At 34.5% G+C, this 15442-nt stretch overlaps 1 protein-coding gene across 3 annotated transcripts in view; it reads right to left on the bottom strand.

The window, feature by feature from the left end:
* The window catches only part of PIGK (phosphatidylinositol glycan anchor biosynthesis class K), a 135705-nt gene that overhangs the window by 92574 nt on the left and 27689 nt on the right, over positions 1-15442 (bottom strand). For all 3 annotated transcript variants that reach the window (XM_082355732.1, XM_082355730.1, XM_082355731.1), the window contains 3 exons: positions 4645-4780; positions 2827-2938; positions 830-926 (listed from right to left, as the gene is read on the bottom strand). In XM_082355732.1, coding sequence (XP_082211858.1) covers positions 830-926; positions 2827-2938; positions 4645-4780 — 345 coding nt within the window. The remainder of the gene's footprint in view (positions 1-829; positions 927-2826; positions 2939-4644; positions 4781-15442) is intronic.

Here is a 15442-nt window from a genome sequence, read left to right as displayed (position 1 = left end):
ATAAAACCAGTACCAAGCAAAAGCTTCCTCTTCAACACTTCTACACATTCTCCTTATGCCTATAATTCAGTATTTAGAATATTTAATTCGTAGCAGAGTCGTATACACATTTCTCTTTTCTACTAGATTTTAAAAACTTTGAAGGCATAATAAGCATCATATTCCCCTCTGTGCCACATGTTTAGAAGGTAAGCAATAAGTATTTATTGAGGGTAATTAATTTAAAAGCAGTTCAATTGCTACTTTAAATTCACTTAAGTTCATATGACAACTTTCAACTAAAAGGGTGCTTACCACGGATTACTAACAATATATCACCCTTAATGTGAGTTGCTACAAATTTTATACTAATCCTAATTTCAGCATCTTTTTTCCCAAAGAAGAAATAATGTATTCCTATCACATGGAGGGCCCGAGATTGTGCAAAAAGAGTAAGTACAAGATGAAAAATAAATATATGTTACAATCCCCCTAAATAATGGGGAACTTGGTTGGTGGGACTTTTATTTCCTCCAAACAGGATGAGAAATAACAAGAGATATGATCTTAACAGGTGAATTTCTTTCCATGCTCTTTAAGAAACACAAATTTTTCTTCTAAAAAGAATTCAGTTCATACTTCTGTAAAATATAATAAAACTACTGCTGTAATGTACAATTGCTAAAAAAATAAAAAATAGTTCAGTTCAATAGAAATAACAAACATAAATCTAGAGTAGAAGAAGTAACTTATTAAAATAAGTTTAGATCTCATAAGATTTATAAATCTACTAACCATGGAAAAATTAGGTACTAATTTATCTTATGAAAAGTAGTCATTTGTCAATTACCGTCTTTTTTGCCACATTTGTTCAAAAGCATCTGCAAGTTCTATGTTGGTAATTTCTTCAGAATCTTGAAATTTCAAGAAACCATTTCCACCATGTCCTTATAGGAAGAGTCAGAAAGATCAAACAGACACTTTTTTAATGCAAACTGCACATATCCAGATATAAACATTCACTTCATTCATGGCAATATTTTAATATCACTTGTTATTTTATACTCTAAAATAAAAAGTACTGTAAAAACAAATAAATTTAATTTTCTGCTATACCAATTAAAGAGAATAATGATAGACTATGTAAAAAATAGTAGATATAATATATATTTAAGAGATTTTCTATCATTCAGTTTTAGAAAAGCACATTTATACTTTTTTCACTGGCTCCATTATTATGTCAGAAATGAGTTCCCATAGATAAAAATTTCTCAAATACCAGGCAAACATTTTTGGTGAGAAGGGAGTTGAAGACACTAGCTAGTCCCATGGTAAGCTAGCACTATTCACAGTATATACTTGAAATGCTATATCAATAGGAAGTGTAGTTCTCACCTAAAACTTGATGTGTTCACAATCATCAACCACTGTCCCATGAGAGTTGACCAGAAGATTATGACATTTAGAATGCATGATAGAGCCAATCTGCCTGGATACAAACGCTAGCTTTACTACTTAATGACTGTGTTATTTTAGGCTAGTAACTTAAGCTTTCTATGCCTCAGTTTCCTCAGATGTAAAGTAAGAAATGTATCGGTAAGGCCATCATTAGCGTGCCTATATAGGTCCTTTGTGCAGATTTTAAAAAGGTACTTCCCGCTGGGTAACAAAGTAGAAAAATCTGTGTATTTCAGCGCTCCCACTGAATATAAGCAGTCCTGTAAGCTCAAAAGTGGTTAGTGGCTATGCCTTAGGGTGGGTTAAGGGAAGAGGAATATTTCTCTCTCCCATTAGACACAACTTTATAGCAGGGCACACAGCTGAGTAAGTGTAAGCATATACTAGATCTCAGCTCCCACTCACCACCCAAGCCAGACACTTATGTGCAGTGCACAACCCACACAACCATATATGACAGCCCTGAAAATCGGCACCTACATCTTTAGATTGTTGTGAGGATGAAATGAACTAATATACACAATGATTAAGAATACGGCGTGATGTATAGTAAGTCTCAATAAATATTAGCTATTACCGTTTTTATTACCATATTATCATAATTATCAACCTTCCCGTTCTCTTACACGGGTTGGCAAACTTTTTCTGTAAAGGGCCAGGTGGTAAATGTTTTAGACTTGTGAGCCATATGGTCTCTGTTGCAACTCCTGGACTCTGCCACTGTAATGTAAAAGCAGCCACAGACAATACATAAAACAAATGGTTACAACTGTGTTCTAATAAAACTTTACTACCAAAACAGTAGCCCTTCCACGGGCCATGGATTGCCAATTCCATCTTAGATACTGGAATTTCTCCCATACCTGGAGCTATCCTGAAAGAGGACCAACAGACTCAGAAAAAAATGTTGTAAAACCTTTTGTTTAGTACATCAAATAAAGCCAAGCTACAAGACTGTACTTCATCCTATTTGCCACAAAAGCTTGAAAATTTCTTGTAAATGTCAGATAAACTAAAATGAAAATTTTCCTGACTTCATTAACTCTGCTGGCTTAATTTAGAAAGTTTATAAATTGATTGTATTTTAAAAGCTGTAAATAAATACAACATGATAAAGAAAAGAAGACCACTAAGTAGGGGTCACTGTCACGCTGTATGACATCTAAGAATCATTCTGCACCTGTTTTATCATCAGTTGATGAGTAATACACTGTTTTCAAATATCATTTCAAGTTGTTATACATTATGAGAAAAGAGAACTTCATAACAAACTATCAAACTACTTGAACCAAAAATAATTTAAGATGTTTAAATTTCTTTCCACGCAAATTCCTTTTTGAAAAGAGTTGAAACATATGCTATCATTAAGTATCTAAATTATGAAATTACCTGTCATATAAATAAGAATATTACTCCTATCATCAGAAAGAAGACGTTTTGACCGAGGCGTACTAGGTGGAATCCTCCCGGTTAATACCCGTAAAAAATTTTCCACAGTTACCTGAAAAAAAAGTGAAAAGTCAGATGAAATAGAATTGAGGGAAACCTGATAATTGTTTTTTACTTTCAAAAACATTCCTTCTTCTTTCTCTATGTATTACTCAGCGTAAACTGAAAATAAAACCTAAAGAGAAATATAACTCAATTAAAATATATTTATTTAAATGTATACCTCAAACTAACTTTGTTTCCATTTTTTAAAAAATACTAAAAACTAACAAATAAAAACTACCTTGGGGAAAAATAGGTTAATTATACATTTAAAAGTTCAAATACTATACAAAGTATTGCCAAAAACTTAAAGATTATCAATCTGTCTTCACAGGCAATTCTTTGGGAAGATACAAAATATAGAAACATAAATAAATTCAACAACATTATAACTACTGCAATTAATATGTGCAACTACTTAGTCAATTCCAGATTAACAATGAAAGACAGGTCCATAATAAATTATAAAAATAAAACCATAAGGATAGATCCATAAATAATTCCCAAATTATGCATCTTTGATTTTTTAATGCATTTTGTTACTTAAATTTCATTAGGGGTATCTGTAATATGTAAAAAATTCATAACACTGTAAACCAGATTTCCCAACCAGGAATTTCTGGACATCTGGGATTCTTTGAAAGATATTTAGGGTCTTGGGAGTATAATGCTAATTTGAAGTTATACTATACAGATCTAAATTTAAAAAGCAGAAAATCAATCCAGCTTTCTTGTTCGACTTTTCCCTAGATCATGAGTATGTAAGTGTGTGTGTGTGTGTGTGTGTGTTTGTGTGTGTGTGTGTGTAAGCTATTTGGTTTACATTTTTCCCGGAAGACAGCAAAATGCTAAGTGTTTTTCTTTAACAGGACTTCTTGTTGGCTAACAAGGAAGGGAAGTATTTGGTCTACATTTTACAATGACTAAATAAACAAGAAAAAGTCCAACATTCATAAACATTTAACTGTTGAGCAAACATTTTTGAGTGCCTTCAGAGGGCTACAGGAACTCTCTAGGTGTAAGATACATAAGATACAGGCCATGTCCTCAAGCAGCTTACAGCCTGGGAAAAGGTATTCTTTTTAAATTGCTTCGAAACAGGTCTGGGAACATGGGAAATTGTGTCTTACTTTTGGTAGACTTAGTAAAAGGGGAAGGATTATTGAGGAAGACTTCATCAAGGAAGACTTCAAATTTTAAACATACAATCTATTAAATTTAAAATGAAGTTTCAAAGGGAGAAAATATAGTATAATGCCATTTTTTCAAATTTACATTTTTATTTTTAATCATGCATGCTAAAAACACTGGAAGCATATTAAAAGTGATTACCTCTAAGTAGTGTTAGTCACTTTAATATTTTCACAATATACTTACTAAAAATATAAAACTTGAAATTTTAGATCAAATATGAAAAACAAAGAATACACTTACTATAAAAGAATGTTGATATATTAAACCTTAATAAAATACTCTAATATAGAAGCCAAGATAAAGTTGTTCTATCCAAATACATATATGAAATATTCATGCTGTGATAGTTTTACTCATATATTGTTTCCTTAATATGAACTCCAGAAACAGAATTATAGCAAGGTTTCAGTGATAATCATATACAAAGTTTAAAGAAAAAGAATAAGATTATTTTATTCTACCACTATTTTAGAGCTTAAAAGTGAAAGCATTTCAAAAATGTTGCTCAACTAAACAATTTACCTCATAACTTCTATAATCCACTTCCACATCATCTCCATACACATTTAATTCCATATTCTTGTGACTAAACACTGTAGCTGGTTTAGGATTTCTAGGGTTGCATGCCATATCATCTGCAAGCATCAGAACAATGTGACTAGGAAAAAAAAATTTCAGTAAATATAGTGTACTATTTAAATAAAACCAGAAAGGTAAAAACAAATATATTCTATTTATATAATGTGGTAATTATCTTCATTCTTTCTTTATTTATTAAAAATAACTCAAAATAATTACTGAGGACATATTTAAAAGATTTTAAATATTTTTTTCATATCTTTATGTAGTATAAGTTTTAAAGTAGAGAAATTAGAACAATCTGTCATGAACTTATCCGCAGAACTTGAAAGTAACCAACTTAAATTTTTTTCCCAACAGAGTATACTTTATGCCATATAGCAAAAGGAAGCTAAGATGAAGGAGCTGCACTGTCCTCCCAAAACATTTTTTTTTAATTTTAGTAATATTTGAAACTCTCAAGACTTACTGAGTTAAACTATGATAGTCCAAAGAATCTACTTTTCAGAATCTCATATGCTTAAGTATGAAAACATGCAATCCATCAGCAAGTGCAATCACTGTACCACAGGAACACATCTCCAATGCAGTCATTCTTCAGTGGCTCCACTCCATCTCCCTGACACCAGCAACCATCATCTCTAGATGATGCTGGACTAGGTGTGCTGGATTAGCTCCCACCTGGCTTCCCACTTCCACTCTCACCCTCCCATGGTTCATTCCCCTTAGAGCCACTAGAGTGACCTTCCTTAAACAAGTCAAATCACTAAACTTTCTCACTTAAAACCGTTCAAGAACTCCCCATTGTAATTAGAGGAAAACAGAAACTCCTTACATGGTCTAAAAGGCTCAATGTGGTCTCTGTCTGTCTCTCTAACTTCAGCCCCTAGCACCCATGTTCACTATGCTACTTCCATACTGTTCCAGGAATATGCCAAGCCTTTCCCAATTCAGGGGCTACTGACCAAATCTAGACTTCTCTCCTCCCAAATCTTCATATCATTCAAATCTCAGCTAAGGTACTCTATTCTCACTTCAAGTTTGTTTTTCTATAGGTCATTTACGAATCTGAAATCCCCATCTTCTCCCACCACCCCCCCCCATTAGAATATGAGCATTTCTCTGAGGGCAGGGACTTTTATCTGTCCTGTTCACCACTGTATCACTCAGGCTTAGTAATAGAGCCTGGCATATAGTAGGTATTCAATAAACATTCATTGAGTGAATGAAACATTTTCATTTTTGCTTTCATTTTCTTTGAGAGAAAATTACAAAGTCTCTTTTAAATGCTTCTCATCTTGATCTTTCCATTAAAACTGGTGAACATGAATCAGGCAATTCTTTATTCTACCATATACTTAAGCTTCCCAAACATAAGGGAAAAATTAATGTGGCATATGTAATTAGTTTGGAAAGAGATAGCAAGAAGAAAATGTTCTGCTGCATAGCGTCCAAAGACATTAAAGTTCAGAACTGAAACACTGTGATTTTTCTTGAAAATTGGCTAGGTTTCTATTTTGAAAGGGTTCCAACCCTGCCACATTCAAAGATCAGATCTTCAGCTGTTACTGATTCATACTCACAGAATGGTGAAAGTTATTCCTCTTAAAATGGAAAATATATCTTCTCGTTTTAATAACTTAAAATGATTTATATTAAGTTATTATCAATCATATCTTTTCTGTTATAAGCCACTATTAAACAAGAATGAACTGACCTATAAATCTCAATATAAAAATAAAAATATTCCTTTAGGTCATGTTTTTGGTGGGTTAATTTCGTTCCTTGAAATGAAATGATTACTTAATATCTATACAATGTCAATTTCATAAAGAAGTAGTCACTTCAGCTTAAAATTATAAATTCAATCAACACTTTCCTAAGGATAATTTTGAGTTTCAATATAAGTACTATAACCTTTGGTTAACATAATCAATATATCATAAAAAATATTCATTATATCTGTAGATAATAAATAAAAAACAGGACAGAAAACAGACTGAATTTCCAAAGGTTTAGAAATTCAACCACATATTCTAATGCACTGTTTCTGAAAGTTAAGAAATGTTCAGAACTCTTTTCTGGAGAAAAAAAAAAACTCTCACCTGGCCCAAGCGTAAAATTATTTGTAAAATGATACTTAAATATATACACGAAAATAAACTCCTTAGGCTTATATTTCTTACAAAACTAAAAATTAATACAAAATTATAAAGCAGATTCTAATAAAGCTACTAAACTAATAATATTCTAAGAACATTAATTCTATTTGAAGGATGATGTTATTTTGCTGAAATTAAATGACTGCTGTTGTATTTAACAGGAGAAAGAGGTTAACTTCAGGCCTGGTTCTACACTTCATTTTTTTCTATATTTTGACATCCATACTACAATATAATTTGATGATATAGAATACATCTGTTCACAGAAGTATGTTGCACAAAATGCCATTCATAATTTCCATGCTCTGTTTACTGTTCAGGATAATCAGATCTTATATTTAACTAAGCCTTTTGCCAACAAACACTCTTTGAACACCAGTTATCATGAGATCTAACTTGTTATCTCCTTAAAGTGCCTTTTTCACCTGAATATCAGGTTAGCATCACAGCAGTTATTTAAGTCTTCACTGAGTGGGTATCAAAACAATCACTGCGAGAATCAAGACAAAAAAAAAAATCTACATTGAAGACACACTACTACATTCCTATAAATAACGATAGCAAGTTGCTTTGTTATCTTATTAAAATTAAGACAAAAATCCCTCAAATATATCCAATTGATAGAAGAATATGATATTCTTACAGTTTGGCAATCCTACAGTACCATGTGTGATCACTCAACTCTCACACTTTATTCAAGGCCCAGCAAAACCTACATTGCACAACAAAGCATATGGTATGGCCTTCTCTCAGCACAAAACCAAAAGGTGAGCACTGAAATTGTATAAAGTTCAAACTGGGTTTGAAACAAATACAGTGGTTATTTATGTAAGTAGTTTCTACATTATTTAAATCATACACTCACTCCTGTTAGTTAAAAAAAATGTGAGGACACACATGTATATATATATCTACTAATTTGAAAGTCATATGTATTTGCTATTTCAAATATATATAATAAATATTAGTGAAGCACAACTTCATTCTTTTATAGGTTAAAAAAAAGAAACTGCTAATATTTTCTTCCCTTACCACTATTCGGTGTCTGATCTAATAGAATACCTTAAATAGATCATGCTTAAATAGATTTTAAAGATCATCAAAATGAAAAAGAAATTTTAAAACCTCTCAAAAAAGAAGGCATGAAACCCAATTCTAGAAACATATGTGAGTGGAAAATGGTCTGAAATAAATACTTTCCCATTATTATGTTTGTCTAACATTGAAGGAACAGGTAAGCCCTGTATCAGGGCTGCTCGGCCATTCTTTACCCTCCTCCCTGAAATTCTTCGTTGGCCCAGTCAGGAACCAGTAACCAATGGGTAAAAAAAAAAAAAACATTTTAAATAGATAAATAATCTTTCACTGCTCTAGACCATTAGAGTATGACATTTCAAAAAGCATAACTTTTCATTTATAACAGGCTGGTATTACCATAATAAAAATTTTTCACTAAATGAAATTTAAATAAGTTACTGTATTGGTGAAAATGTTTTTAAACCATTCACTTAAAATTGCTATACATTCTTTAACCACGCTACTAATCAGATAATACTACCTTAGAGCATCTTTAGCAACCTACACCAAGCTTATCTTCAATAATATCATCATCCCAATCTAGAATAGTAGTTGAAATTAAAGCAACTGGGGATTTGAGGATCACAGAGATCATTGATGCTCTCTTAAATCTCTGAGTTTCTGCTCATAAGTGTTACTTTTTTTTCCTGACATAAATTATTCAGAATGCTCTGTGGGTTACCTCTTCTGCAGCAATCTAATGACTACTGGACCAAGCAAATTCAACAAATTTTGTTATATAATTGTTAGCTTGATGGCAGAGTAATTTACTTTTGGCTTTTCTTCTTCCTTTTCTTCCATGTCTTGAGGAACTGCCAAGTTAACAAATCTCGCTACCAATGCTCTACAAAACTAATCATAATAAATATGCTAGCCACAGGTGTTGGACCATCAAGACTTTCTGAATTACTTTCAATTTGCCAAATTTTAAATATTTGGCATTATAAGACTATATGATACCAGGTATTCTGCCCTTATATTATTAGAAATAAAACTCAAACTGCACTGCAGAGACAGGAACTCAACAGCCAACAGACATGTTACATATGGGTTGAGCTAGGTAGCTATAGGCTTATATATGTAAGTCACATGGGGTTTAGTATAATACAATAATAAATAACATTTATTGAGCACTTGGTATATCTCCAGCACTGCACTAATAAAATAAGCACATTACAGGCATTATCTCATACATTATTTCCAAGATACATATTATTAACATACCTGTTTCACAGGTTATGAAACTGAGGCACAAAGAAGTTAAGTAACATGTCTCAGGTCACACAGCTAGTAAGTAGTGGAGTTTGAAGTCAAACCCAATTGGTGTGACATGAACCTTTGCTTTTAATAATTCTGCATTACCCTGAAACTATGTGAACTGGCATTTGAAAGAATTTAATGGTGTGTTTTGTTTTATATTGATAATTTAATCAACTCAGATAACTAAGTTAAATGCATGCACTCATTATTGCTGTTCAATATTTATGGCAAATAACTAACATAAAATAGGCCCTTGAAATTCTAAATGGAACCATCCAGAGACCATAGCAAACTCTTAAATTGAAGAACAGCACTAGGGTATGTAATTTCTCCTTTAAACGTAGTAAGGTTTAACTGAAAAATTTAAATGTCCACTTAAATGCAAAAATCAGAGAACAGAACATCGAAGAGATACAGAGGCTAATGTTCTAGACATTCTCCAATCAATTCTCTAAAGCCCCTGACTCTTTTCTTACAGAAAGGCATTGGGATTACATCCTGCTACTGGCCCTTCTCTCACCAAGGTCTTTTCAGCCACCAAGCCTGCCATTTTCACTCTCAGTCATCTGCACCTGAACCTATAGCCTACACCTAAGTCTTGACTGCTTTAATCTCTGCTTCCAAACACTACCCAATATTAAGCACTCTTCCTATAATGGAGGAGGAGGTAAGCAGCAGAGGTGCCCCATCCACTCCTTCCCTTTTCTTGTCAGAGCTAAAATTAGTATTGTGTAGACAAGTTTTCCATCTCTTTCTTCCTGTTTTCCATTGCTCACCTTCCCACTAACTATTTAGTTTACTGACTTAGTCAAGCACACCAGCTTCAAGGCTTGAAATTCAAATCTGTGCATTATATTAGCAAAACTACAAGTTATTATATTTCTCTAACATTTTGGATGGCTCACAGAAATGGTCAAAATAACAAATGTTGCTGTGGGGAATGTGCCTCCACTAACCCAACAGTCAAGTCACAGAATTGCTGGGGTCCACCTCTCTGTTCAACCAGCCATTATGTCCTCTCCATGACCTTCTCCAGCTGGATTTTAGCTTGGACAAACCACTCTCCCTGTCTCACTGTTGGTCCACCACTGGAAAGAATGATTACCATGTGGCTGACAGGGTATTGGTGTTCCGGCCTGGGATCAGGCCTAAGCCTCCAAGGTGGGACAGCAGAATTCAGGACATTGGACCACCAGAGACCTCTCAGCCCCACATAATATCAATCGGTGAGAGCTCTCCCAGATATCCCTGTCTCAAAGCTAAGACCCAGCTCCACCCAATGCCAGCAAGCTGCAATGCTGAAACCCCCGTGCCAAACAACTAGCAAGACAGGAACACAACCCCGCCCCCCCATTAGCAGAGAGGCTGCCTACAATCATAATAAGGTAACAGACACCCCAAAACACATCACCGGACACGGCCCTGCCCACCAGTAAGACAAGATCCAGCCCCACCCACAGGAACACAGGCACCAGTCCCCTCCACCAGGAAGCCTACACAAACCACTGAACCAACCTCAGCCACTGGGTGCAGACACGAAAACAACAGGAACTACGAACATGCAGCCTGTGAAAAACAGACTCCCAAACAATAAGTTAAGCAAAATGAGAAGACAGAGAAACACACAGCAGATGAAGGAGCAAGGTAAAAACCCACCAGACCAAACAAATGAAGAGGAAATAGGCAGTCTACCTGAAAAAGAATTCAGAGTAATAATAGTAAAGATGATCCAAAATGTTGGAAATAGAATGGAGAAAATACAAGAAATGTTTAAAAGGACCTAGAAGAACTAAAGAGCCGACAAACAATGATGAACAACACAATAAATGAAATTTAAAATTCTCTAGAAGGAATCAGTAGCAGAATAACTGAGGCAGAAGAAAAGATAAGTGACCTAGAAGATAAAATAGTGGAAATAACTACCGCAGAGCAGAATAAAGAAAAAAGAATGAAAAGAATTGAGGACAGTCTCTGGGACAACATTAAACACAGCAACACTCGAATTATAGGGGTCCCAGAAGAAGAAGAGAAAAAGAAACGGTCTGAGGAAATATTTGAAGAGATTAGAGTCGAAAACTTCCCTAACATGGAAAAGGAAATAGTCAATCAAGTCCAGGAAGCACAGAGAGTCCCATACAGGATAAATCCAGGGAGAAACACTCCAAGAGACATATTAATCAAACTATCAAAAATTCAATGCAAAGAAAAAATATTAAAAGCAGAAAGGGAAAAGCAACAAATAACATACAAGGGAATCCCCATAAGGTTATCAGCTGATCTTTCAGCAGAAACTCTGCAAGCCAGAAGGGAGTGGCAGGACATATTTAAAGTGATGAAAGGGAAAAACCTGCAACCAAGATTACTCTACCCAGCAAGGATCTCATTCAGATTTGACGGAGAAATTAAAACCTTTACAGACAAGCAAAAGTTAAGAGAATTCAGCACCACCAAACCAACTTTATAATAAATGCTAAAGGAACTTCTCTGGGCAGGAAACACAAGAGAAGGAAAAGCCCTACAAAAACCAACCCAAAACAATTAAGATAATGGTAATAGGAACATACATATCAATAGTTACCTTAAATATAAATGGATTAAATGTTCCACCCAAAAGACACAGACTGGCTGAATGGATACAAAAACAAGACCCATATATACGCTGTCTACAAAAGACCCACTTTAGACCTAGGGACACATACAGAGTGAAAGTGAGGGGATGGAAAAAGATACTCCATGCAAGTGGAAATCAAATGAAAGCTGGCGTAGCAATTCTCATATCAGACAAAATAGACTTGAAAATAAAGACTATTACAAGAGACAAAGAAGGACACTACATAAAGATCAAGGGATCAATCCAAGAGGAAGATATAACAACTGTAAATATTTATGCAACCAACAGAGGAGCACCTCAGTACATAAGGCAAATGCCAACAACCATAAAAGCGGAAATCGACAGTAACACAGTAATAATACGGGACTTTAATACCCCACTTTCACCAATGGACAGATCATCCAAAATGAAAATAAATAAGGAAACACAAGCTTTAAATGACAAATTAAACAAGATGGAAAACTACAGGCCAATATCACTGATGAACATAAATGCAAATATCCTCAACAAAATACTAGCAAACAGAATCCAACAGCACATTAAAAGGATCATACACCATGATCAAGTGGGGTTTATCCCAGGAATGCAAGGATTCTTCAATATACGCAAATCAATCAATGGGATTAGCAAATTAAGGAATAAAAACCATATGATCATCTCAATAGATGCAGAAAAAGCTTTTGACAAATTCAACACCCATTTCTTATAAAAACTCTCCAGAAAGTCGGCATAGAGGGAACCTACCTCAACATAATAAAGGCTATATATGACAAACCCACAGCCAACATCGTTCTCAATGGTGAAAAACCGAAACCATTTCCTCTAAGATCAGGAACCAGACAAGGTTACCCACTCTCACCACTATTATTCAACACGGTTTTGGAAGTTTTAGGCACAGCAATCAGGGAAGAAAAAGAAATAAAAGGAATCAAATTGGAAAACAAGTAAGCTGTCACTGTTTGCAGATGACATGATACTATACATAGAGAATCCTAAAGATGCTACCAGAAAACTACTAGAGCTAATCAATGAATCTGGTAAAGTAGCAGGATACAAAATTAATGCACAGAAATCTCTTGCATTCCAATACACTAACAATGAAAAATCTGAAAGAGAAATTAAGGAAAACTCCCATTTACCACTGCAACAAAAAGAATAAAATACTTAGGAATAAACCTACCTAAAGAGACAGAAGACCTGTATGCAGAAAACTATAAGACACTGATGAAAGAAATTAAAGATGATACCAACAGATGGAGAGATATACCATGTCCTGGATTGGAAGAATCAACATTGTGAAAATGATTATACTACCCAAAGCAATCTACAGATTCAATGCAATCCCTATCAAACTACCAATGGCATTTTTCATAGAACTAGAACAAAAAGTTTCACAATTTGTATGGAAACACAAAAGACCCCAAATAGCCAAAGCAATCTTGAGAAGGAAAAACGGAGCTGGAGGAATCAGGCTCCCTGACTTCAGACTATACTACAAAGCTACAGTAATCAAGACAGTATGGTCCTGGCACAAAAACAGAAATACAGATCAATGGAACAGGAGAGAAAGCCCAGAGATAAACCCACGCACATATGGTCACCATATTTTTGATAAAGGAGGCAAGAATATACAATGGAGAAAAGACAGCCTCGTCAATAAGTGGTGCTGGGAAAACTGGATAGCTACATGTAAAAGAATGAAATTAGAACACTCCCTAATGCCATAAACAAAAATAAACTCAAAATGGATTAAAGACCTAAATGTAAGGCCAGACACTATAAAACTCTTAGAGGAAAACATAGGCAGAACACTCTATGACATACATCACAGCAAGATCCTCTTTGACCCACCTCCTAGAGAAATGGAAATAAAAACAAAAATAAACAAATGTGACCTAATGAAACTTAAAAACTTTTGCACAGCAAAGGAAACCATAAACAAGACGAAAAGACAACCCTCAGAATGGGAGAAATTATTTGCAAATGAAGCAACTGACAAAGGATTAATCTCCAAAATTTACAAGCAGCTCATGCAGCTCAATATCAAAAAATCAAACAACCCAATCCAAAAATGGGCAGAAGACCTAAACAGACATTTCTCCAAAGGAGATATACAGATTGCCAACAAACACATGAAAGAATGCTCAACATCACTAACCATTAGCGAAATGCAAATCAAAACTACAATGAGGTATCACCTCACACCTGTCAGAATGGCCATCATCAAAAAATCTACAAACAATAAATGCTGGAGAGGGTGTGGAGAAAAGGGAACCCTCTTGCACTGTTGGTGGGAATGTAAATTGATACAGCCCCTATGGAGAACAGTATGGAGGTTCCTTAAAAAACTAAAAATAGAACTACCATACGACCCAGCAATCCCACTACTGGGCATACACGCTGAGAAAACCATAATGCAAAAAGAGTCATTACCACAATGTTCATTGAACTCTATTTACAATAGCCAGGACATGGAGGCAACCTAAGTGTCCATCAACAGATGAATGGATAAAGAAGATGTGGCACATATATACAATGGAATGTTACTCAGCCATAAAAAGAAACGAAATTCAGTTATTTGTAGTGAGGTGTGTGGACCTAGAGACTCTCATACAGAGTGAAGTAAGTCAGAAAGAGAAAAACAAATACCGTATGCTAACACATATATCTGGAATCTAAAAAAAAAAATGGTTCTGAAGAACCTAGGGGCAGGACAGGAATAAAGATGCAGACATAGAGAATGGACTTGAGGACTCAAGGAGGGGGAAGGGTAAGCTGTGATGAAGTGAGAGAGTAGCACTGACATATATACACTACCGAATGTAAAACAGATAGCTAGTGGGAAGCAGCTGCCTAGCACAGGGAGATCAGCTCAGTGTTTTGTGACCACCTAGAGGGGTGGGATAGGGAGGGTGGGAGGGACACGCAAGAGGGAGGGGATATGGGGATATATGTATACATATAGCTCATTCACTCTGTTATACAGCAGAAACTAACACAAATTGTAAAGCAATTATACGCCAATAAAGATGTTAATTTTAAAAAAGGAAGAAAGAAAATAAGCTCTAGATAGGGGAAAATAACTGGCAAAATATTTTAAAAGGCATATATGTAGGAAACTGGGGGTAGATGGTGTTCCAAATTTTAAAAGAGAAAACTAAAAGGCTTTTTTAACAAATTTATAAAATTGGTGTATTTGAAAAGGTGTACTAATATTACTATTGCTAATAACAATAACGATGAGTTAATAATAAGGAAAAGCTAAAAAACTGCTTGTACTCAGAAGTTTCCATTTTGGTTTCCTAGTGAATGGTTAAATTCAGTGTAAAATGTGCGTAATAATAAGATTGGCATGACCCAAAGGTGCATTTATTGGGGTCCATTAAATTTGTTTTTAAATTCTAGCTGTAATAGCATTAGATGCTAATGGTTTCCTAGAAAAATATGTCATCAATATTAGATAAAACTTTCTTACCTTACCTTTCCTTCTAGAAATTATTTTTCTGTTTTTATCAGAGGAATGTCTGGTAAATAAATAAAGCATAATATTAAGCTTTGTGCAATAAATGACATACTAATGAAACAGAAATAACCTGAGTAGAGTGTTACGAAGTAGTTTGTAAAAGTTAAA

The sequence above is a fragment of the Balaenoptera borealis genome (assembly GCF_965194805.1).
Source record: "Balaenoptera borealis genome assembly, chromosome: 1".
Lineage (NCBI taxonomy): Eukaryota > Metazoa > Chordata > Mammalia > Artiodactyla > Balaenopteridae > Balaenoptera > Balaenoptera borealis.
The sequence above is the reverse complement of the archived record's forward strand: the minus strand, read 5'-3'. Positions and strand labels throughout refer to the sequence as shown.